At 40.9% G+C, this 26,654-nt stretch overlaps 1 protein-coding gene across 1 annotated transcript in view; it reads left to right on the forward strand.

The window, feature by feature from the left end:
• HS1BP3 (HCLS1 binding protein 3) overlaps window positions 1–24,025 on the forward strand; it is a 76,931-nt gene extending 52,906 nt beyond the window's left edge. The window contains exons 5-7 of the mRNA XM_075201376.1: window positions 18,805–18,974; window positions 21,709–21,841; window positions 23,141–24,025. Of these exons, the coding sequence (XP_075057477.1) occupies window positions 18,805–18,974; window positions 21,709–21,841; window positions 23,141–23,384 (547 nt within the window). The 3' untranslated portion in view covers window positions 23,385–24,025. The remainder of the gene's footprint in view (window positions 1–18,804; window positions 18,975–21,708; window positions 21,842–23,140) is intronic.
• Window positions 24,026–26,654: the final 2,629 nt, after the last annotated feature.

Consider the following 26,654-nt stretch of genomic DNA (forward strand, 5'->3'; position numbering starts at 1 on the left):
GAGCACCCAGAGGAAACCCACGCAAACATTAGGAGAACATACAAACCCCCACACAGATAAGGCCATTCCCGGGAATTGACCCCTGTGCTGTGAGGCAGAAGTGCTAACCACTAAGCCACTGTGCTGCCCAACATACAAACTCTAGCATACATGTGCTATCATTCAGAACTGCAAAACCCTGCAAAATCAAGAAAAAATAACCAGAAAAACTAATACAAGAGACTATAGAGAGAGTAACTACATTAGATGACACAGCTGGAACAAAGGAAACATTACAACATTCCCAGGTACCCTACCCAGGGCTTCCGTAACTGGAGTCTGCTCCATGCAGCCATTTTTCCCTATGCTCCATGGTTTGTCTCCCAGCCCTGGCTGTAAACCCCGGACTGTATGATGCTGGGAGGGGTGACCACGCGGACCGATAAGAAGACACAATCACGGAGATTGCAGCTACTTATAGGTCCTCCGGCTCTACGAGTGAAACAGAGGAGCCCCAGGAAAAAGTGTTTCAGCAGCAGGACAGTAAAATCCAACCTAGTAACTGAAAATGCAGATTTAAATAGTGTACACTGTCTTCACATGAGGAGCATAACTCTAGGATTCTGATAGTGGTTCGTTTGCTGAAGGTGAATGTGACTGAGGACAGTGACTCTCTCTATTATTTCTCATCAATGCGCTGTTCATGATACTTCTATATATAGACACTGTCATTTATTAAGCTGGGTACACAATACAAAAAATTTCTCCTGGCGCGATATAGTTAACGATTTTACCAATGACTGGGAAAAAATGTCCCGGTCAACAGGCTGATTCATGCGTACACACTATAAATGTTGTACAAGACTTACCGTCAGATCTGTGCTCTTCATCTGTCATAACCATCGGCTAAAAAGATCGTGACACTGCACCCCCCATAATGATCTATGGACACTGCCGGCCGTGAGTGCATACACACTGCAGAGTTGGAACGACATCGTTCCCTCGTTGAACAAGATTTTTGTCCGGTTTAAAAATCAAATCACACAGTACAGTGTGCTTTGGATTGATAAACGTTCATTGTTGGATGTGTACACACTAATGCAATATCGTCCCGAACGCTTGTTTGTCGTGTGATGACCCGGTAATCGTCTGAAAGCACTGCAGTGTGTACCCAGCCTTAGTCCCAAATATTGCATAGTCCTAATATTAGCTTAAGCCTTAAAGCAGGACTAAATAATTACTGTGCACCTAGCTGATGTACAAATATATAAAGTCTTAAGAAATCTTTGCTCTCACCACACAAATCTTAAGTGCAACGTGTACCAGCGCAAAACTCAAAGAAAGACGTCACGTCTAAGCCTGTCCTATTCTCTTCACTTGATACATTCTACTTTTGGCATATGGTTCCAAGTCCCCCGTTTAGGGAGACTCCTATTGTGATCTTTACTCTGGGCCTTCCAAAGGTCTACTGTCTGTGTGTTTCCATTAGAATTGGCTTAACCCTTTCAGCGGTAGAGGTTTTAAGAAAATGTAAATATATAAAACCACATTTTCTTTTATACTAGATTTGTTTAGGTATCTATACACGTGTGCCCAGAAAAAGTGGTCAAAATGTTACAGGACTTTTTTCGTGCGGCACCCACTCTATGGAATTCCCTCCCTGGCACAATAAGACTCTCCCCTGGTCTACAAACGTTCTATGAAAACCCACCTCTTCAGACAAGCTTATTATATTCCTCAACCACCCTCTTAACCTCACTACATTACCCTATTACCACCCGTTACACAATTTCACATAAGACAACTACCCCTTGACCAACATTGTTGTATGAAAGGATCATTTAGCTGACGAATCACTTTTACCTTTGCAGTCTGGCTGGGCCGAAATGCAAAATGTAGACTTCACCTCATGTGTCAAACTCCCATTGTCCCATAGATTGTAAGCTTGCGAACAGGGCCTTCTCACCTCTTTGTCTGTTTTACCCAGTTTGTTTATTAGTTTACTGTGTTTGTCCCCAATTGTAAAGCGCTACGGAATATGTTGGCGCTATATAAATAAATGATGACTGTGATGATTGCCACAGAACAGTGTCCCCACATAAAAGTACTGTTGATTGTTTGAGGTGTTTCATCTATGTGGTATGGTATAATTGGGCAATTGGGGTGGGTATCTTAGATGGGAGGATGCTATTGGTTGCTTAGGATGGGTGTCCCCTCTGACACCCACTGATATCTGTTAACTGCATTTGGTTGTTGCCGTTTTGATCTGTGCCACACTGAATTCTTTGTCGTCGTCGTCGTCGTCCCCCCCGTTTTCAATGCTTTAAAGGGGCTCTGAGGGTTAGGGACTACCCAATGATTTGCAGCATGTGGTGGACCAATTAAATAGAGGGGTTGTCATGAAGTGGCTTCTAATTCTGTACTTGCTGATCCCACTAATCACTTGGATCCCGGAGAACAGTGATGACACCAGCAGGCTTGGTGTAGCCTCTAGGTTTTCCCTTGGATCCCCCTTAGCCTCTGTGATCCCTGTTATTATCAGGAACCACAAAAACTAGAAACTAATTTAGGATTGCATTCACTTTCTTAAGTTCAGTAAGTTCAGAGAGACCTTATATAATACGAGAGTAATATTAATAATTATACAAAGATAAACATTTTTCGAAAAATACCTTATTATATGTTAAGTAAAACATTATGGGCCTGAGACATGAAGGAAAGTAAAGCAAAAAAAGGAGAAACTGTGTTCCTGGACAAACCATATTACAATGCAAGGGGTGCAAATTAGTTTATTATGTTGCACGTAAGGAAAATACTGGTCATTTATTCATGTATCACACAAATACTGGATAGCTTTATTTTTACACTGAAATTTAAAGTTGATCTAGGACATGTCTTGCCCCAACTATCAATCGTTTCCCACATTTTAAATTTACCTCCCCCTGTGACCTTAAAATTACCTATTGGATCTTTTACGTGGAACTGCCAACATACATTGCTATTGTGTCTGACAGTTTGGTTCATTTTGATCAAATTAGCCATGAATTGTTACCTGTGTTAACCATAAGACGATAGTCTGATCTGACCACAGTCTATTTGGATTTTCTGTACATTTGAGCTGGAAGAATAATCCTATTGGTTACTATGTGTCATTGACACTTGGAAAGCTATTATCATCATCAACATATATATATATATATATATATATATATATATATATATATATATATATATATATATATATATATATATCTATCTAGCGTCACCAATTCCGCAGCGCTGTACTGAAAATATTTGCCATTGGCATCAGTACCTGGCCCATTGGAGCTTGAGTCGAACAGGGAGAACATACAAACTCCACACAGAAAAGGCCCTGTTTGGGAGTCAGACTCATGACCCCAGTGCTAACCACTAAGCCGCTGTGTATACTTTTGAAAACCCGGGGCCTGATTCATTAAGGATCTTAACTTGAGAAACTTCTTATTTCAGTCTCCTGGACAAAACTATGTTACAATGGAAGGGGTGCAAATTAGTATTCTGTTTTGCACATAAGTTAAAAACTGACTGTTCTTTCATGTAGCACACAAATGTCAACTTTAAATGTCAGTGTACAAATAAGCTATGAAGTATTTGTGTGCTACATGAAAAAACAGTCAGTTTTTAACTTATGTGCAAAACAGAAAACTAATTTGCACCCCTTGCATTGTACCATGGTTTTGTCCAGGAGACTGAAATAAGAAGTTTCTCAAGTTAAGATCCTTAATGAATCAGGCGCTAGGTGATGATCTTGACCACCAAACAACTAGATCTGTAAAAGCTGTCCTTTATATGTGTAACAGAACTTGCAACAGATCCAGTCATTCAGAGTTCTTGCCAAGCAACCGTATCTCTTCATTGGCATCAGTAATTCCATATTGTTTAAGTTTTCTATTGAAGTTAACCAGTCTCCCCTGATAACCTGTTGACCTTGGTGAAATGCAGGAAATGTTGACTCAATGGGCATTCTCTTTAGGAGTTGCCGGAGTTTAGTGTAGATGGATGTTTTAGACCCTCTGTGGCTTTAAAATCAACTAAAATAGTTAGTATAACTGCCTAAGTACATAGAACAATGCAGTAAAATATATATTTTGCTCACACAATTAAATAAGCAATAAAAGTATGACCTCTGTGGTGAACTTGACTTCCTGTCTTTATTGGCCCATTCTCCTCTCGTTATTAGAGGACGCCTGACTTGTGTCTGCTCTCTTCTTTGCCATTTCCTGTCTCTTGTGATTTGCTTTTGTTATATTCATCCTAAAAACAGAATCTCAGCTAAACAACTGAATTATTGATGGCCAGAAATGAATTGCCGTTAGTCACAATTGCATTGCATTATTTTCTAAATCTCCTTTCTTCAAAGTTTGGATCATTTATATTCATGCTGAATAGAACACTATGAGAGCCTGTGGCTCTCCAACGGTTGTTGAACTGCTTATTGGAAATACGACTTTTGCATGATATCACCTGTTGAAAAGTCAGAAACACACTGTTGCTATTTGGCAGATTTTGACAGTTTGGGAATAACTGGCCCTCCGATGCAACATCTGTAACAGTGGAAACAATCAATTCAGTCCATTGTTTGTTTACATGGTTGGTTACAGAGGGCACTAAGGAAAGTCAGTAATTCACATCTTGTCAGATGGCAACTGCAGCAGTGTGTGTCTGAGCTTTTGACAGAAAATTTCAGGCAGAAGTCCGGTTTCAAGTATGAAGATGTTTCAGCAAGCTGTGCGACCCAGCATATTTTTAATCAGGCAATCTCCTTTGAGTGGAGTTACGTAAAATGTAGTTTTGTGTGGAGTTTGTTATATAAAGCTAAAACCGAGTTGCATACAGGAGGTAATGCGTTCTCCAATCTGGTATGTTCCCCAAAGCCTCCAATTGTTTTGTCTGTTTCAAATCGGCAGCAAAGTTGTCAATGCCACTGGATTGTCACGGGCAAGTGGTTAGCACTTCTGCCTTACAGCACTGGGGTCATGAGTTCAATTCCCGACCATTTCCTTATCTGTGAGGAGTTTGTATGTTCTCGCCGTGTTTGCGTGAGTTTCCTCCGGGTGCTCCGGTTTCCTCCCACACTCCAAAAACATACTGGTAGGTTAATTGACTGCTAACAAATTGACCCAAGTGTGTGTGTCTGTGTGTGTGTGAGCTGCGGAATTAGTGGCGCTATATAAATAAATGGTAATGATGATGACGAATGGAAAAGTTAACAATGGAGGGTCATCGACAACATTGCTGCCAGTCTGAAACCGGCAAGGTTCAGTAGCATCCGTCACTGCTATCCGCATTGGGATAACTGTGCTCCCCAGGTGTAGTTTATACTACCATAGCAACCTCAAACCAAAACTACTTATTGCATTTTTATTGGTAATGATATTCAGATATTTGCAGAGCACTCACCAGTTACATATTGATGTGCAGTATTTTACTAAGCATTTTCACTAAGAAACCCAGTAGCAGCATGGGGAAAATGGATTTATTTTTCCCTTCTTTTACTTACATCGACTGTTCTGTAAATAATATCTTTCGAAGAACTTAATTAATTAATTGGGCTTAGGCGCAGATTACCCAGGAGGCAGCATCAGCCGTTGGGGATGCAAATGACAAGACGCCGAACTGGAAATTGCTCTTTGATTGCTATGAGTGATTAAGCCAGTCTTACCCTTCCCTCAGCCGTCTCTCAGCTCCGATTCACTCTCTGGATTTCTCATTACAGAAACAGTTCTGTGTTCTAGAATAGAATGAATGATGCTTCAAGATTTATCTTGTAATGATAGCACCATCTTTACAGTCTCTTAATGTACTTGGCTCTAAAATAGGATAGAACTAAAAACTGTACTGTGCCTAGGGCCTCAAAGCATTTCATTCCAGCTGTACCTGCATTACTGGCAATTATTGCTACTACTTCTTGTGCATTAATCCCAAAGCAGCGTGTTGGAGCACGTGGATGTGTCATTGTGCCAGGGTGGATGTGTCACAAGAATTTACAGGTAATAGGAGACTAGGGATAGTTTTCAGGATACGTACACACCAGTCACTAGCGATTTATTAATCTCTATGGCAAAGAAGCCCTTCGTACAGAGCAGGACATGACCATAATAGTACATGATTTTTTCAGGTGCGTTCTGCTTTTGGGGAGACAGAAGTTGTGTTTACCATAGAGATCTACGGTCTGTATAGTGATTGGTCTTCTACCTGCGTCTAATGTGCAGTGAATACAGCAAACTGTGCCGAGGTCAAATACTATTTTTTGTTTAACCCTGTGTGTATGTCATAACGATATGTGAGAGATTATATGTGTGCTGGATTTTAAATGTGCCCAAAACAAGCTACATGTAATTATCTTTTGGTTTTCAAATATACAGTGTTTATGACCATAGTTTTGTTTATTGCAGTAATTTAATATTGGTGGTCATGAAACAATCCTGGCATCTGTGTCAGCAGGCACAGCATAGCATGGTAAAGGTTGGCAACCAATGTTCTATAGCTGCAGGGCAGAGTCTGCGTTCTCCAGCTGTAAGTGAAAGGCATGTGGGAGGGGTCTGAAGCGGATGTGGGAGGGGTCTGAAGGGCATGTGGGAGAGGTCTGATGGGCATGTGGGAGAGGTCTGATGGACATGTGGGAGGGGTCTGATGTGCATGTGGGAGTGGTCTGATGGACATGTGGGAGGGGTCTGATGTGCATGTGGGAGGGGTCTGATGGGCATGTGGGAGGGGTCTGATGGACATGCGGGAGGGGTCTGATGGGTATGTGGCAGGGGTCTGATGGGCATGTGGGAGGGGTCTGATGTGCATGTGGGAGGGGTCTAATGTGCATGTGGGAGGGGTCTGATGTGCATGTGGAGGGGTCTGATGTGCATGTGGGAGGGGTCTGATGGGCATGCGGGAGTGGGTCTGATGGCATGCGGGAGTGGTCTGTTGGTACGCGGGAGGGGCCTGATGTGCATGTGAAAGAAGTCTGATTAGTTGTAAAAGGGGCATGTGGGGAGGGGTCTGATGGCATGTGGGAGGGGTCTGGTGACATGTGGGAGGGGTCTAATGGTACGCGGGAGGGGCCTCATGTGCATGTGAAAGAAGTCTGATTAGTTGTAAAAGGGGCATGTGGGAGGGGTCTGATGGGCATGCGGGAGTGGGTCTGATGGCATGCGGGAGTGGTCTGTTGGTACGCGGGAGGGGCCTGATGTGCATGTGAAAGAAGTCTGATTAGTCGTAAAAGGGGCATGTGGGGGGGTCTGAGGGGCAGGGTTTGTTTGTGGTATCTATAGATATTTTTGGTCTCGTAATCTCTGGCTGGTTGGACCTCCCAGGACTAAAGGATATAAACACAACCAGATTGTTATAGGGATGTCACAGGGGCTGTAACAATATGAGATATGTGTGTATCAAGAGAGAGAGCACAATCCTACATTTTTTTTACCCTATTTTTGCCAATTTAATGCTTCTAAATTTGGATGCTCAGAAACATTTCTGGAATAAACCTGAACACTTTTATAAATAGCGTTCTCCATTTCCATTCCAAAAATTCATAGGATGTTTATAAATTGCTGCCAAGTTCTGGGCATATTATTAGTCTCCATATAATTAGTAAAAAGTTCCACTCTGCCCTCACCTATTCGTGCTTCTACCTAGATTAGGTTTAGTTTGGGAAACAACATAAGCTGCCTGAACTGTGTGTTGTTTTTTTTTCACAATCCCGATTTAATATTTAACAGTTTCATATATTTTAGGCAAATTATTTGTCACTGTTTGAATTTATATTAGATTTTAGTGTTTAGCCTTACTCCAAGCTGTTGGAAACAATATTAAACCTGATGATGATGATAAGGATACGGACTTGACCAATAATATCCTGCGATGACGTCAACGAGATAGTCCGTACTGGTTTAAGACCTTTGGGTATCTGGAAATGAAAATTACAGGGTGCTTTTTGTGACCATCTCTAATAACCTCTAAAAAATTATGGCTGCAAGAATTTAAAGTTTCCCTTTTGCCTTCTGCTGGGTGTGCTGAGTCATTTCGTTCTCTTTAGAGGATCAAGTTTTTTGTGGACCAATTGCAATTCCCTAAGGGCCAATTTAAATTTCCTATGGGCCTATCAATTGGGGAGAGGGGCACAACTAATTGAAGCCTGTTCTGGGCGGAGTGATAAAGTGAAGAGTTTTATTTAATAATATTAGGAGGTACAAGGGTGTAACCAAACTTGTAAATGTGTCCTTGAGCTTCAGTTACATTGCCCCCTCCCTTGTTATTCTGACCTCAAATATGGTTGTCTAATGCAGGTGTGTTTTATATAGGTGTGTTTGTGACTTTTTATATATTTTACCATGACGTTTTCATGTGTTTGGCCCCAAAGCAAGCGCAATACGCCATAATGATCCGATCAGTATCGATGAAATGATTGTGCGCTTGGCTGGAGCGCCACATGGCAGTATCTCGTCTATGTTGGCCACCTATGTGTGCGTCCGAAAGGGAATGGAAGAGCCTAGTGACATGATTGGCTCGTGAGTGAGTAAGCATAAGGTCACATGTCTACAGCGGTCTTGGATTTGGGTTTGACTCTATTATTACTGCTTGAAATCTCAGAAGCAGAGTCAGAGTAAGGTGCTGGGATAACATCATCATTATTTATTTATATAGCACCACTAATTCCGCAGCGATGTACAGAGAACTCACTCACATCAGTCCCTGCCCCATTGGAGCTTACACTCTAAATTCCCTAACACACACTTATACAGACAGATTTAATGTCAATTTAATAGCAGCCAATTAACCTACCAGTATGTTTTTGGAGTGTGGGGGGTAACCAGAGCACCCGGAGGAAACTCATGCAAACACAGGGAGAACATACAAACTCTTCACAGGAGTTTGGTTGGGAATCGAACTCACGACTCTGAGAGGCAGAAGTGCCAACCCTTCAGTCACCGTGCTGCCCCAATATATAATGAAAGTGGTAGCTACAGTTCCCAGGAGAACTTTCAGTGCTCTTTATATACCTCTGTGGAATAGTTATGTGTGTAAGTCAAAGTAACTTTAACCCAGGGCTATATAGATGATTTATGCCAGCAAATCAAATACGACATATACAGTATTTCAAGAGTAGGAGGAAGCCAAAATAATTGTTTTGTCCGGACTGAACTTTATATAGTACAATTTTGGGCAACAATTAACAAGAAAGCATATCTTGGAACTATAGATTTCAGAGAAGAACATCTAAATTAATAGCACAGGTGGAAGAACGTGTTTTGGAAAGAACTCTATCCAAGAAACATTTCTTTATACTGGATAACATACATATATGGGGAGATGTCATCACTGTTTAACATTATATTTATGGCCTGTATAAAAGCTCACTATATCATCATCATCATCATCATCATTTATTTATATAGCGCCACTAATTCCGCAGCGCTGTACAGAGAACTCATTCACATCAGTCCCTGCCCCATTGGAGCTTACAGTCTAAATTCCCTACTATAGACACACACTCACACACAGACAGACAGACATGGAGAAACTAGGGTCAATTTTTGATTGCTGCCAATTAACCTACAAGTATGTTTTTGGAGTGTGGGAGGAAACCGGAGCACCCGGAGGAAACCCACGCAAACACAGGGAGAACATACAAACTCCACACAGATAAGGCATATAACACCACCTCTTGTGGTTGGAAGGAAATATACTTTGGGGTGGATTTACTAAAATGTCTAAAAAGGAAAAGTGGAGATGTTGCCCATAGCAACCAATCAGATTCTAGTTATCATTTATCTAGTACATTGTAAAACAAGACAGCTAGAATCTGATTGGTTGCTATATGCAACATCTCCACTTTTCCTTTTTCAGACATTTTAGTAAATCTACCTCTTCATCTTGAGGTGTGAAAAGTTTTTTGTTTTTTTCAAAAAGATCAGTAAAACTATGGAACGCTAACACCCACTCTGACCGTGGAATTTGGCAAACTCTGCAAATAGTTTCAATAATGAGTTACATGTCCTTCCTAGAAAAACAGAGCCGAGTATTATATCATATAGATGTTTGATGAATTACAGAGACGTGAGCTGACAATAGTCAATGATCCTATGCTTTTATTGTTTCAACCTTGCTTTTGTGCACACTTAAATTAAAGTGAACATGCAGTAATAACTGTGATTTTCTTAATTTTTTTGCTTTATTGCTTTTTATCCCAGCGCTAAAAATCCTGTTAGCACCCCGATGCGCATTAAACTCTCGCCAGGGTGGCTGAACGATACTCATCCGCCCTGGCAATACTGGGCCAGAGTAATAAAAATAATAAAATAGTTCTTATTGATGATAAAATAAATAGTTTTAAAAATATTATGGGGGAGGCTGATCTATGATGAAATCTGGCGAATCTTGTTCCCCACCGACAGTGAACCCTTGATGTATAAGACAATGCTCTATTGTTAGTGAAAACATTCATTATCACACTAAAGAATTTTTCCGTTGTCTAATTTTTTGTTATCCCAAACGATTATACCTACGACTGAAGGTCTGATCACTCTGACGATTCATCCATACACACTGACACGATTTACCTTCAGATCTGTGCTCTTCATCTGGTCGTTTGTCTGGTCCTCCTGTCCGGAGAATGACAGCACAATATTCATTCATTTACTACTGTCACTTTGTCACACTGATTAAAACGGCCTTGTTATAGCTGTCCACATGTCCTAACGAATTTTGTTAGCTTCTGTGACTCTGAAGCATTCTGAGTCACAGAAGCTGGGACATTCTGCCTCAGAACGAACAAATAAATGATTCCTTTTATTGCCCTCACTACAGTTATTCACTCTGACACTCAGGGCTATCATCGGCTGAAAAGATCCCCCGACTCTGTATCTATGGAGATGGTGAGCATGAGTGCATACACACTACATGATCGTTAGGTGATTAATCGGAAAATATTAAACTGTGCGACCAACCAAATGAAACGATGATCGGCACTTTGGGGCGGCTTTAGATCATCGTGTCACTATACAGACTCACGCGATATCTGACCAAACGGTCGCATGTCGGCTGATTTGTCCAATTATTGGGCGAAAATCCTGTAGTGTGTACCCAGCTTTAGTCTTTAGTCCTGGTGGATTGCCTGACAACATCATCCTGAGCACACGCTTTTTCACTTGAACCAAATGACATAATTATGTGATATTTACCTGTGCCCTTATGTTGGACTAACTGAGACTACCAAGCAGTGTATACAAACCTGTTTTTTTATTTCAAACTCTTTTTATTAAAATTGAAATAAAAATTAAAAATTTTGCAGGAATATCACAATACAAATACGAGCCATGAAGACATTCAGCGATATATATTATAGTCAAACATGAAAAGGGAAGAAGAAAAAAACATTAATGATCACATGTCCTTCCAGATAAAAATATAAAGCGTTAATATCACGTGGAGAACATTGCATTACACTAAAAGAAAAAGGAAGCAATATCAAAAATGAAAAAGAAAACATACCAAACCAAACTAATAAAAAAAAACATAATAACCTCTAAACATAATAACCTCTAAACAAATATGTGCCCCAGTGTGTCTCCTCCAAATCCAAAACACATAGGTGGTGTGGTGAACCGCGGAAAGGGGGGGTGGGCAGTAGAAGGGGAAGACAAGGAGGAACGGGGAGACCAGAAACCACAGATTGTGAAGTAGATAAACATTGATACATTATTGAAGTTATCGGAGCAGAAACCGCTCGGTGGATTCAAACAATTTCATAAAATTAGATTGCACAACAGCATTCAGCGAGTTAAGATATAGTCCTTGATTACAATTTTTTACACCCCTTTCAATACCCAGGAGAGTGGCTCCCTTATCTATATATATAAAGTATGTAATAGGTCTCATTTTAATGTAGTGAGGAGAGGTGGGGATGGGGACGTTCACTGGTGTAGTAGCAATTGCTTGGCAATGGTATCATTAATTGTTAGCACAGGAATTAGTGTACAAGGGGGCGAAACGTCTTTCCAAGGTTCAAATGTAGCAAACAAAAGGGTCTGCAAATCATCATCAGCTACTTATATAGCGCTTCTAATTCCGCAGTGCTGTACAGAGAACTCTTTCACATCAGTCCCTGCCCCATTGGAGCTTACAGTCAATATTCCCTAACACACACATATGTCAATTTAATAGCAGCCAATTAACCTACTAATATGTTTTTGGAGTGTGGGAGGAAACCAGAGCACCCGGAGGAAACCCACGCAAACACGGGGAGAACATATAAACTCCACACAGATAAGACCATGGTCACGAATTGAACTCGGGACCCCAGTGCTGTGAGCCACTGTGCTGCAGATCTTTAGTTTTGCGGGTGTCTAGACTGGTATTACTAAAGATAACAACCTTATTCCAAAATTTGTTAATCTTTCTACAATTCCATATATTATGTTTATATTTCACACATTGCGGTTTGCATTAAGGACATGTCTCCATCTCCCCCTCCACCCCGTATGGATGCTAATGTTGGGAAATAGGTAATAATTGTTTTGAAATGCATCTCTTGGAGTTGTGAGGATGTTAGAGACTTCCACAAGGAATCAAACTGCTTTTACAAAGAGTCTATGTTATTCATTGTAGGAGCGTCTTTTTGCCATGGTCTCCACGTTTTGGCCCAGGACTGCATATAAATATCAGATCCTACATGTATTAGACTTCAAGAAGGATATTGGAGAATCCAGGGTATCCGTGGATTCCGGATGTTTATAAGTTGTCAGTAATGAGAAAACATAAAGCCTCAATTGAAGGAACATGAAAATTTGAGTATTAGGTGTGCCAAATTTGTCACGAATCTGTTGAAAACTATATATTTTGCCCCCAGGATCAAACATAACTTTTGTGGACGAAATTAACCTACTAGTATGTTTTTGGAGTGTGGGAGGAAACCCACGCAAACACAGGGAGAACATGCAAACTCCACACAGATAAGGCCATGGTCGGGAATCGAACTCATGACCCCAGTGCAATTTGTGCCTCTGCGACTTTTACCAAGAGTCAGTCTTTTTCCTGGCAATTTGGGGTTTAGCATTACGCCATAGAAAATGGTAAAATAGCCTAGTACAGGTATATAAATCAAATTTAGTAAGGCTGCGTGGGAACATCTCGAAGGGGATAAGATAGCTTGGGGGAAAGTGGCACTCTTGATGGCAGCATTACGACATAATAACAGGGGCAGATTAGACTAATTTGCTAAAAGAGTTGTGTTTTTATCAGTTATAGGGGTATTTTAGAGATTTTAGCGGGAATATAAATCCCTAAGTACTTAATTTTAGTTGGAGATAGAGTAAACCGTGAGGTAATGTCCACATCGCGTAGGATATGTTTGCTTGCTGTGAGGGGCATAAATTCAGATTTTTTTCCAAATAAATTTTGTATCCCGCAAAAGAGCCAAAAATATGGACAGTGTTAAGCATGGGCGAGATAGAACATTTGGGATTGGAGACCATGAGAAGCATATAATAATCCGCAAAGAGTGCAAGCTTGTTATCGCAGCACCCCATGTGGATACCCATAAAATCTGGGTTGATCCTCAGTCACCGCCAGCGGCTCAAGAACTCCTGCAAACAATAGCGGAGACATTGGTCAGCCCATACTTGCCTACTTTTAGGCACTGCAGTCCGCGGGAGGGGGCGGGGCACAGTCAATCAAGTCATTTTTGGCCCCGGCCCCTGCGACAGAAATGCCGTTTTGTCACGGGGCCAAAACGAAGCGATTCACTGTGAATCGCGTTATCTTGGCCCGGGAATTGCGGGACGCAGGAGACTTGCCTTCTCCGTGAGTCTGGGAGACCGACCTGGATTTCGGGAGTCTCCCGGACATTCCAAGTATGGGTCAGCCTTGTCTCGTGCCTTTCACCACCAGAAACGGGGAGGACTTGAGTGCAAGGGGACTGATAGAGGTTTTGTAAAACTTTGATGAAAGCTTCCGGAAGCACTGGAAAATGCTCCTTTGATACAGCGGATGTCTCCGCAGCAGATGCCAGGACCCGATGCAGGGTAATCAATCAGGGATCCGTTGGCTGCTAGAACCGGAGCTCCTGTAGGGTGCGTCCGGCCATGACGACTTCAAAGCCACAATTAACCCTGATTTTAAATGAAAGGACAACTAAAACCCAACATTTACATTATCAAGTATGAACTATGGAGGTAAAATACATTGTATTACCTCAAGCATTACCTACCCCTCTATTACAGACAGCCTAATCTTCTACCACAGTAGCACAGTGACCTTATCGTATCTGACATAAATCAAATACAGAAACATCACTATCCCTGTGTTTGGTTCTAACAAATCACTTGCATTTTTGTAGAGCAAGTCTACAAGTCTGTCAGTCACCCTGCTTCTGCTAAGTTAGAGAAGCACCTGCCATCTACCATGGTAACCTGCTGCAGAGGGATGGAAGAGAGTATAGTGTTACTTATAAACACTGACGTTATTTCATGTATTTCATACAGCTGAGTAATACATTATACCCCCCCCAACTGTCCCTTTTTAGATAGGACAGTCACGATTTGAAGGCTTTGTCCCGCCGTTTTCATTGGACCAGCTTTGTCCCTTGGGGTCAGAAAATTGGCAGGTATCTCTCGGTGCAGCGCACACCTGCCACTAGTGCGTGCGACAGTGAATGGAAGGAAGGGGAGGGGGGAAAGGCTCAACCTATCACTTCAAAAGCGCTAGGAAAGCCCCTAGGGGTGTGGCCAACCCCCATTTTTTTGTGTGCCATGGCCACGCCCCATCACAACATGGCCACGTCCCATCACAACATGGCCGCGCCCCATCACAACATGGCCACATCGCCTGTCACAGTCACTCCAGAGTTGGGTGATATGATACACAGGCATGACTTGCTGTATAAAATGTCATCCTTTTAGCATTTATCTTTGGAATTAGGAGTAATTAGAAGGCATTTTGGTTACTTACAAATAACATGGTACTGTTGCTTTAAGCTGCCTGAAAACTGGGAAAATTGCAAATATTCCAGTCTGTTAACACATCTTCTCTCTGTGTGTACACGATGGGGAAACCTGCGGCTCGGGCACATCTCTGAGCTGTCAAGGGAGCAGACTGTGCTCTTGGTATGTGTTATGATTACACAGTCCTCTCAGCAGCCATCACTCCACAAGAACTTTTCCCAGATGCTACACATAATTAGGACGTTTTGTTCCATAGCAGGAAGAATTCTTAACTAAAGTTTACTATTCAGCGATAGCACTGGAGAGCATTTAGCCAGGCCATTTAAACTTAGACAGCAAAGAATGCACGTCTATTTTTCTTATGTATGTTATTGTGTTAAACCTACATTGAAAGCAATCTTGGCTAGAGTAGATGCATTCTCCAGTCTATTAATGAGGCCTCCCAAGTTGCCTTCTTTGTACTGAAATAAGTTTCTTTCCACTTTTTCTGTGTTTCATAATAGCACAGTAAAATGTGGGCATAGCCCTTCCCCAGAGAACACACGGTCTTGTTTGTAGAAATAAATAGTAGCGGGAGCTGCCATATTGTTTGAGCGTTCAGAGATATGCATGAGAAGGAAACCGCATCTCCACTTCTATGATCTGAGCCACGGCTGTCCATCTGGAGGGCCAGGAGCATATTGCCAAGGACCCATCTTCCCAAACAAATTTGCTAGATTTCTTCGTATTACATTTGAATTTTGGTGATATTGGTTCCAACCCATATATATTAATGCAACCCTTTTCGCGTGCATACTGGGAATACATAAAAATGGAGCTCAATGTCTGTTAAAAGCTACGTTGACATCAACCAGGATGTGCTGTAATCGCACAGGGTGATCGTGTTATTATGATGTGAACATTTGGGATGTAGATATATTTCATACTTGCCAACTCTCCCGGATGTCCGGGAGACTCACGAAATTCGGGTCAGTCTCACGGACTACCAGGAGAGCAGGCAAATCTCCCGCATCCCGCTATTGCCGTCCCAAAATGACGCAATTCACTGTGAATCGCGTCACGGCAAAACAGCATTTTCTTCGTGGGGACAGGGCCAAAATGACGCGTTTGGCTGCGTCCCTCGCCCTCCCGACACGCCCCTCTCCCGGATAGAACTTGCCCAAGGTAGGCAGTATGATATATTTATAATTTGGAATTTGTGCCTAGATGATGCTAGATGTGCTCATCTTGGATCTCTTTCACTTTTGCAAAAACAAAATAAATGGATATCTTGGCGAAGAGCAGTTTTAAAAGCTGTTGCCCTTTTTTGAGTCTCTTTATCTGAATTGTATCAGGGCCCCAAAACTGGAGTTCTGATGCACAAATTCCCGCTATAAATGTGAAATTAGCATTAAATGTCTTTTTTTTTTTTTTTTTTTAAAAAAGCACAATTTTATAAATGTACCAGCTGTGGTGATAACTGTTTAATCATCCAATAGCAGTGGCTCAAAATTTGGCAAGGAAAATAATAGAATTGTACGAAACATTATTCTACACTCAGAGCAAAGACAGCCATCCTGTGTGCTGAAACCATATTCCTGTGCCTATCAATGTATTATCAACCAGTGACATCACTCAGATAAAACATTTGACCCTTTAATGTCACCTAAATCAGTTCCGGACCACTTGTGTCTCTTTCCGCATGCATTTCCCATGCTGTGGCTTTATGTGAATCCTTCTCTGTTTCCCTTATATTACCGTCAGAGCTATTAAAACGGTATAATTAGAGCTTTTAACTGTAAAGTACCGTGCCATTTAAAATCCCATTATCCTAGTGAGCACATTGGCTATACGCTTATCGCTGCTCATTATAAGCCCTGTTAGAAGTTGCAGTCTCTTAATTAAAAAAAAGATAGGCTGAAAACAGCACTTGATTTTTCTCCAGATTTATTTTATATACTTTTATTAATAATTGGAAAAAAAAAAATCAATTAGCATTCAAAGCAAATATCCAAATAATGAGGACTGATCACAATTTAAAAACAATGTACCAGCATTCTGTATATTTAACAACAGAATTAAGTAATAATTAATATTAGAAGCTGCACATTAGTAATTCATTGTTATATTGTATACACGGTATTCAAGTAGCTGTACTGTAGCTTCGAAGAAGCCACTATTAAATAGGGATAAGCACTTGGGTTTTCTACATCATCATCACCATTTACTTATATAGCGCCACCAATTACGCAGCGCTGTACAGAGAATATTTGTCATTCACATCAGTCACTGCCCCATTGGAGCTTACAGTTTAAATTCCCTAACACACACAGTCAGACTAGGGTTAATTTTGTCCACAGCCCAAATAATCTACTAGTATGTTTTTGGGAGTGTCCGAGGAAACCCATGCAAAAATGGGAAGAACATACAAACTCCACACAGATAAGGCCCCGTTTGGGAATCGAACTCATGACCACAGTGCTGTGAGGCAGAAGTGCTAACCACTAAGCCACCGCGCTGCAACGGGCTTTTCTTCCAACAGCATTCCTACCGGAACGCTGTATATACATCTCACTGGAGTTATTTTAATATCAATATGGACTGGTGTATCATTCATTAGTAGTACAGTATGTGGACTATTTCTGTTGACCAGTCATATTTAGTGGTGGCCCTTTTGTATATTTCAGGAGTTTGAGCAACCAATGTGATTGGAGTATCACCATTGTGTGATAGAAGGAAGGTGTGGTTTATCTTATGTACAACATACCTGATCTTATCATACAACCTCTGAGTATGTATTTTATTTGTACCTGTGATTGTGTTTATAATCCTGGGGCTTATTGGTATAGTAAAACGACCGATCAGTCATTAAAACCACCAGACTAATATTGCGTAGGTCCCTCTTGAGCCACCAAAACAGTTCTGGTCCATCGAGGCATGGACTCCACAAGACCTCTGAAGGTGTCCTGTGGTATCTGGCACCAGATCCTTTAAGCCCTCTAAATTGTGAGGTGGGGCCTCCATGGCTCGGACTTGTTTTTCCAGCACATCCCACAGATGCTCGGTCAGATCGAGATCTGGGGAATTTGGAGGCCAAGTCAACACTTTGAACTCTTTGTCATGTTCCTCAAACCATTCCTGAACAGTTGTGTGCAGTGTGGTAGGGCTCATTATCAGGCCACTGTCATCAGGGAATACCGTTGCCATGAAGGGGTGTACTTGGTCTGCAACAATGTTTAGGTAGGTGGTATGTGTCAAAGTAACATCCACATGAATGCCTGGACCCAAGGTTTCCAGAAGAACATTGTCCAGAGCATCACACTGCCTCCACAACCTTGCCTTTCTCCTATAGTACATCCTGGTGCCATGTCTTCCTCAGGTAAACGATGCACATGTACCCAGTCGTCCACATGATGTAAAATATAACATGATTCATCAGACCAGGCCATCTTCTTCCATTACTCCATGGTCCAGTTCTGGTGCTCATATGCCAATTGTAGGCGTTTTTAGAGGTGGACAGGTGTGAGCATGGCAGCTATACAGCCCCAAGTGCAGCAAGCTGCGATCCACTGTGTTCTGACACTTTTCAATCATAGCCAGCATTAACTTTATCAGCAATATGTGCTACAGTAGCTCTTCTGTGGGATTGGACCAGGCGGACTAGCCTTCACTCTACATGCGCAACAATGTGCCTTGGGTGCCCATGACCCTGTCGCTGGTTCACTGGTTGTCCTTCCTTGGACCACTTTTGCTAGGTACCGACCACTGACCACTGCATGCTGGGAACACCCCATCGGTGTATGTTATATCCTAACCTCTGTACAAGTATGTATCATATGTCCACATTGATACATTATTGATCACATTATTCCAGGACAAAAAGAGTGAAGAAGAAAGTCGCTACGAGGATCATGGAAGACGCCAAGGTAATGCCCAGGCCCACGATGGGTCTGTTCACTGATGAAGTCGATCCAGATGCAGACCTGTTTGAACCAAATGGAAGAACTTCTTCTATCAACAAGAAAACATTGATGGCTGTAGATGGTGAGTACGTTTATACAAGTATTTATTTCTCTTAATATAAAAATCTACATAAAAGGCAAGACCATGTCATCTTCAGAGACACACATGTGATACCAGGTATACAGTGAATGAGCGAGATGTGTGTCTTTAAAGGCTGGTTCAATTTTTTAATTAATATTTTTAATAAAGTAATCCCCCACCCCCTTGACTACATTACCTGAATTTTTGGTGGCCTTTCCCCTAAATCCCGACGCGCTGCTAATGTCCCGGGGCCTGATTTTGTGAGTAGGCCGCAGTTTAGTGATCTGGCAGCCGCACTACTTCCAGCTATTGCTGCAATTATGGATAATTTTCCCAACATTATGCTAAACTATTTAGCATCGCAAAATGGTGCAATAATACAGAATTCGGGCCCAGTGCATTGACCGTAAGAGTGTTGGGGAAAAGGCACCCAAAACTCAGAGAAGGGGGATTGTTGATTTCTTACACATTTTGATGTTGCTGCTTTTGGAGATGACCCCAGAACATCCAGCTCACACAAAGAATACAATCTATGCATATAGTCATGGTGAATATCCAAAAACAAAACATAATAATGTATTTCTATACTTGTTACTGCCCATTTTTTCTATATATATTTTTGTCTGATAAATATGTATTTTAACATGCTGAATGCGATTAGTAGAATTTGAAGAATAATTTCCTTTCTGCTCGTAACTTCCTGTTCTATGGAAGCGTACGGGTGAGGGCTTGACGTGTGAGTAGTACAGAACATGTAATCCCAGACATTAAGGCTGTCATAACACACATGATATATTGCTGCTCTCTGCTATAGAGGGAGAAATATGTTGCAGATGGGAGAACACCAGGGGGGTGACTCTGTAAAACATGCTGATACACAAGTTACCATGTAGTTTCATAAGGTTTTTTTAACAGAACTCAGTGGAGACCATCCTATCTTTACTGTCAGCAGCTGACATTTCAAGTTGGTCATGAGGGAGACATTTAAGTGTGTGGTCAGTGTACAAAGCGAGTCCATTGCTGATGGTCAGTGTACGGGACAGAGCACATTGCCTGGTGGCCAATCTAGTATACAAAGCCCAGTGTCTGGAGATCAGTATATAATGCAGAGCTCAGTCCCTGATTGTCAGTATACTGTGCAGATCCCAGTCCCTGGTGATCAGTATATAATGCAGAGCTCAGTCCCTGATTGTCAGCATACTGTGCAGATCCCAGTCCCTGGAGATCAGTATATAATGCAGAGCTCAGTCCCTGATTGTCAGTATACCGTGCAGATCCCAATCCCTGGTGATCGGTATATAATGCAGAGCTCAGCCCTGATTGTCAAGTGTACCATACAGTGTCCAATCCCTGGTAATCGCTATATAATGCTGAGCCCAATCCCTGATTGTCAGTGTACCATACAGATCCCAATCCCTAGTGATCCGTATATAATGCAGAGCCCAATCCTTGGTGATCCGTATATAATGCAGAGCTCAGTCCCTGATTGTCAGAATACTGTGCAGATCCCAGTCCCTGGTGATCAGTATACTATACAGAGCTCAGTCCCTGATTGTCAGTATACTATACAGAGTCTAGTCCCTGATGATTGGTATATAATGCAGAGCTCAGTCCCTGATTGTCAGTATACTATACAGAGCCCAATCCCTGATGATTGGTATATAATGTAGAGCTCTGTACCTGATTGTGAGTGTATCAGAGCCCAATCCCTGGTGATCGGCATATACATCAAATCAATGAATATAACCCTGCCATAAAGAGAGCCAATGTGCCACGTTGCTGTCATAAGTTATAGTCCGTGGACAAAGCACCATATATAATACAGGAAATTTTGGAAAATGTATACGGGACAAGTCCAAAAATGCAAGTTTTAAGTTTGCAGCCCAGTAAGTGTGAATTCACAGACCACAGTTATTACTTTATTTATGTGGATAAAAGTTGCCTAAAATGTTTCATTTGTGCTGTTTCCTTATTTGAGCTGCAATTGTCATCACTGTAGTTTTAAACGCTACATAATCTGTTGCTTTTCACTGCAAGAAAGAAGTAGCTGGATTATTAGTAATTAGCAGCTAATGTCGTTCATAGAATGGTAAGTAGCAATTAGCGGCAGTGTTGTAAGTAGGCTGGACCATGGGCACAGAGACACACTAGGCCTGCGCACAAGAATATAGCTTGACGTGTTTTTGTTATGTTACTGTTGATTACAGGACACTAACCTAACACAGTACAGAACATAAAAACATTGTTTTAATGATAGAATCCCTTTATTTGTTATAAAGTAAGCAGTGATGGGGGTCGGATGCTGAGATTGCAGCGAGATAAAATAGAATCTTCAGTCTTACATTACAGCTTTAAAAGTAACGTGATAAAGTGTTTTGTATTCCTTCGTAACAACCAGCAGTAAACACACCAAAACAACCTGCACATAAAGAGTTTCTGAGAAGCAAAGTGTAATATACTCCGTGCTGTTGCGTTTCACATTTCCAAAGTGATGCAGATTTATTGAGACCTCTCAGATTGTCCTACTTATAGTACCTAGACATTATTACATAGACGCGCCAAGTTAATGGGGAAAAGAAAGACGAACACTCACATTATCAGGTATTATTCATCTTAGTATAATGCAGGCGTCAATAAATATTATTAGGAGATCAGTAAAGCACAGGTGTAAGTTATGTTATAATGGATCGCCACCATTAGTATCTGATGTCCTATACATTGGTTTTTTTTCTAGATATAAAGTTATTTGAAGAACAAGATCTGGGAGGGACTGTGAAACTTGGAGACTCACTTATCATGCCGTCCGCCTGCAGCAATGATCCGCTGTTCAGACCATCGTCTCCGGAGGACACGGATGACTTATTCAGGTAGTGATTGCGTTTTCTGAGCATTAAATTACTATTCAATTACGCCTTCATCGTGTTCCGGGTAATATTTTCCTACACAAAATCTTAATTGTCCTTATGCTTGTCCTTAATTGTCCTTATGATTTTTAATGGAGTGGGTGGGACATTGTTAAAAAAAAAAAATAATCTAGGGGGAGTGAGTGTATTTCATTAATATTGCACCACGGTTCTGGATAATAAGATCATTGGATGAATGAAAGTGAATAAGGGATTTGAAGGGACATTACACTTTCCTTCTATATATTTTAATTTTATTGCCCTCCTCTATTCGGCCAGAGGTTACTAGAGAGGCTGACCAGCAGAGGTCCCCATTAATTATCAGGGCACTTCTGAATTAATCAAACCACAGGAGGCCCATTACAGTAATGCTTACAAATTACTAATGTGGTGTTTACAAATAGCGTCAAGGTGAAACCCCCTTTAGTATCATTAATGTACAACTGTCCTGATTTGGGGAGACCATTCTGTGCAGTTAGGACTGTTTGGTCTACTTATTAAAGAGCAAAAAGCCAGAAATAGGGTTTTTCCCTGAGATAAGGATTCTATGGATCACGGACCCCCGCCAGTGCTACGATTCACCAAATCTCACCGGCAATGCTTCCCCATGCTTTGCATAACACGGTTCGCAGAGGCACATACACCACCGCATTACTCAGGTTGGCGATAACAGAAGAAAATAAATGAAAAACTGGGTTAGTCTTAGATAATACTTCATGCGTGAATCGGCAATCAAGTGGTTGTAGATTTATGCAAATTCCTGGCTGGCAGACACGGAAAGCTATGGCAATGAAAGCATCACAAATAAACAGGGAGATCCACGGAGTAACTTAATATAATAGAAGAGTTTTGCATTGTAAAAACACAACCTTTATATCGAGATACATTTGACAATCTTTCCGTTTCAATGCGACAGAAGCCTCACATGACTGCTGTGCTGTTGGAGGACCCCGCTCCTTCTATTTTACACAGAGCCTTTGGCTTCCTGCTTACTTCCAGTCTCCTCCTGACAACGTGACACTGCCCCTGTCACATGCAGCCCTGTCCTCATATAATCGCACGGGAGGGCAGGTCACATGACCAGTTCATCTCCTGCTTCTGTGACCATCCTGGTGATCTGGTTGGCTGGTTGTTCTGTCCCCGCCCACTTCAATCCCGGATGAGCAAGAAATGAATATTGCTAGCAAAAGGCACTCTGTCCCTGGTTAAATTAGTAACTACATTGGATTATAACAGTTATTCCTTTGTTTATTTTGCCTGCAGAGTTGAAGAAGATTTGGAGAAACTCTTGAATCTCGGCGTGAAGTCAAAGAATAAACCAACTAAACCAAAGCCCAAAATACCGATGAAACCCACTTTTCTAAAGGAGACGAAGAAGTCGTCCAGCCCGTCGCACACGGATTCCAAGCGCACAGAGCCCAGCATACAGGCTATGGATGAATCCGACATCCTCAATTACATTAAAGAGAACGAGTCTGCAGACAGTGACTCACTCAGTCTGTTCTGAAGGAATTTTACTGATCTCTCTCTTTAAAGTGTCCTTTAACACCTCTACATACACAGGAGGGCTCATTAGCTACCTGCCTTGAATGTTTAATAAACGTGGCAAAACTTTAACAAACATTAACTCAAATCCACTTGGAATGTGAAGTCGCCCTAGAGCGAGAATGAACTATTCCGCAGTCACTGTACTGCTCCTCCCAGAATGCTTTGGTCTTCAGATCGTGCTGGGAGTTGTGGCTTAATAACTACAACGTAGGTCATTGTCATTGGTTCTTGTGGAATACACAAAATCGGTGCCCTGTATAGCAACACATATAGACACTAGTGTCAACCAATCAGTGCTTACAATATAAGTATGTTTAATGCACTTGTTTGGAAACTAATAAACATTGAAATCTAATAAGTCCCACTTTGAGCCTATATTTCAGTGTGGCCAATCATAGCACTCTGTAAACTGAAATGCATTAACCGTCTAATTAGATTTGTCTATAGATTTGCTGTTAGGAATGATCATAACAATGTGTGATTCACAAACAAAGAAAAACGACTTTGCTGACTCTGTTATGTACAACACAGAACAAGAACAGAACATTTTGGTCATTGGATTAATAACAATATGCAAATACACAATGTTAGTACATTTTACAACTTCGGTCAAAATGTAACATTGATTTAATTTCGATGGAACAATTTGGTTTCACACTTTAAAAAAAACATTTCTGGCATATTTGTTAATTAGTAAAGAATGTAACATTTTTGCTGTTATGTATAATTTGGTTAAAAACAATGACAGACTTCCCAAAAATATGTCCCCTCCTTGATGGTACTATAATTGCACCCACTATTTTTAGTCACTTTATAATTTGGGTGCCTATGTCATAAAGGCATTTTGTAAACTTAAAGTGTACCTCTTCCCAAAGCTAAAAAATCTGTTTAGTCTGGTGCCCAATAAGTTAAATAATAATACTGAATGTTACTTATCTGGGGTATAGTGACCTCGCGATCTGATGAGTCAACTTTCTCAATGCTCCACCTGGCAAGTTGTCAATGCCGCTCCCCTGTGCAAATGGGAAGTTCATGGAGGAGGGGCATTGACAACTCTGTTGTCTGGTTCAAAACTGGATGGTTGCAGAGATCGAGCAAACATTTCATTTTGAGGAATTACTGATTTCAGGTAAATAGTATTCACAATTATTGTTTAGCTTAATGAATGGTTAACATTTTAGTTTTGAGTGGAGCTATCCTTTATCTAGGATTAGAAAAACATGACCTAAAAAGGAAAATGTTAACATATTTACCAAAATTAAGATAAAAAAAAAACTTAACATGCATACTCTACACACACTGGGGGCAGCCATTTTGTTAGGCGAACAAATCGTTAAGAACTCAGCCTATCATTTCGCTTGGAAATAGAGACTCCACTGAGGCACGAGGCACTTTAAAATGCCACATGCCTCTAGGATGCCACTAGTTCCTTATAAACTGATATACTGCATTCTCATAATTATTCGTTCAACCCACAAAATGGCTACCTCTGCTGTGTGTAGGCGATGGGTCTACATTAATGTTACCCACCAGAAAAACAGTTTCATACTGACCAACAATAATGTCTGCGTTCTTACTACAATCTGAGAGAGATGATGGGCTAGATTTACCAAACTGCGGGCTTGAAAAAGTGGAGATGTTGCCTATAGCAACCAATCAGATTCTAGTTATCATTTATTTAGCACATTCTTTAAAATGACAGCTAGAATCTGATTGGTTGCTATAGGCAACATCTCCACTTTTTCAAACCCTCAGTTTAGTAAATATGCCCCAATGTGTTTTATAAGTGAATGTAATAATTCCATCGCTACTATTTCCCCATGTTACCTCTGCATTTATCTCCTGTACTACTAAATAATTGAAATGATCATTTGCAGAGCATTGTATATTAAAATTGAAATTGTTTCTCAATAAACTAGTTCCTGAAACTTTTCTAATAATAAATGTACATGTTCACTTAATATGTCAGTGTTATGTCGTATAGATACAGGAAGAGTAATACAGAGATAGTCACTAACTGTTGCTAAGGAAACAAAGTAACCCCATATATTGTAATGCATTGAATTATAACAGTGTCAAATCTTTTATCATTTTAAAAAGCAAAATCAGTACAGAATACGCCGTGACCACTATAAATCTCTGCAAAACCACTACCACGCTCCCATATAGCCACTCCTACTTTCTTGTAAGTCCGCCTTTTGGGGGGGGGGGGGTCTGAGGATTAAGACACGCCTGCCATAATTGGGACTGTTGGTAGTATATAATATTTTTATATTAGGTGCCATACATTATGGCATGTTTAATGGACCTGTGACATTTCAGAATTGAACTCTCAAACCCTGCTGCCTGCAATAGGGTTTTACCTTCATTCGGATGACAGTCAGGGGTTCTTTGGTTAAAATGCTGATCAAACACCAATAAAAATCTCATCTGTATCTCTCTACTTTGGCTAAAGTGCATGTTTCCGTCTTAAGGTTCACTGAGAAATTATATGCATAAATTAAGTGACTGAAAATATGAGAATTCCTTTAGTCTCAAAAAGTTAGTCAGAAAGTGTCATTGTGTGCCCCACATTTGTGCTACTAACTTATAATGAATTTACCTCAGTTCAGCTAAAAGAGGCATAAAAGCTATTTGAGGATTACTCCAGACTGTGCATGAGTGTTTAACTTGCAGCTGATTGGTTCATTCCAATACGGTTGGGTCACATGGTGTCTGGTGCCACTATTTAAGGTTCGATTCCCTTGGTTATTTTACCCAGCCAGGAAGAATAAAGCGTGGTCTGTCAAATGTTATTTAATAAGGCAGAGAGATAACCGATATAGATATATTATTATCCATGATGCTATAATACCATTAGATCTCTTTTTAGCCTACATACTTGTAATCTTGTGAATGTGTCTTATATTCCACATCTACGGAAAACAGACTTTCAAAATATTTGTTCAGTATTCTATTCCTTTTTAATTTAATTTAATTTTTGCATCATACTCATCAATCTAGACTTAGCGGTGGCTTCACCAGCCTTCTGTCTGGGTTACCTCAGACATTTCCTGGATTATACTTGTCCTTACAAGTGAACTTACCCTATGACTCAACATTCGCTATAAAATTGATTTGAAACAGGTAGGAATTTCTTGTCTAGTCGAATAAATCCTTCGTGTGTTACTGAGTAACTGCTGCTGTGGAATGACACTGCAGTATTGACATTCCTGTGTGCTGACCTGAG

Source organism: Mixophyes fleayi, chromosome 3 (genome assembly GCF_038048845.1).
Source record: "Mixophyes fleayi isolate aMixFle1 chromosome 3, aMixFle1.hap1, whole genome shotgun sequence".
NCBI classification, from domain to species: Eukaryota; Metazoa; Chordata; class Amphibia; order Anura; family Limnodynastidae; genus Mixophyes; species Mixophyes fleayi.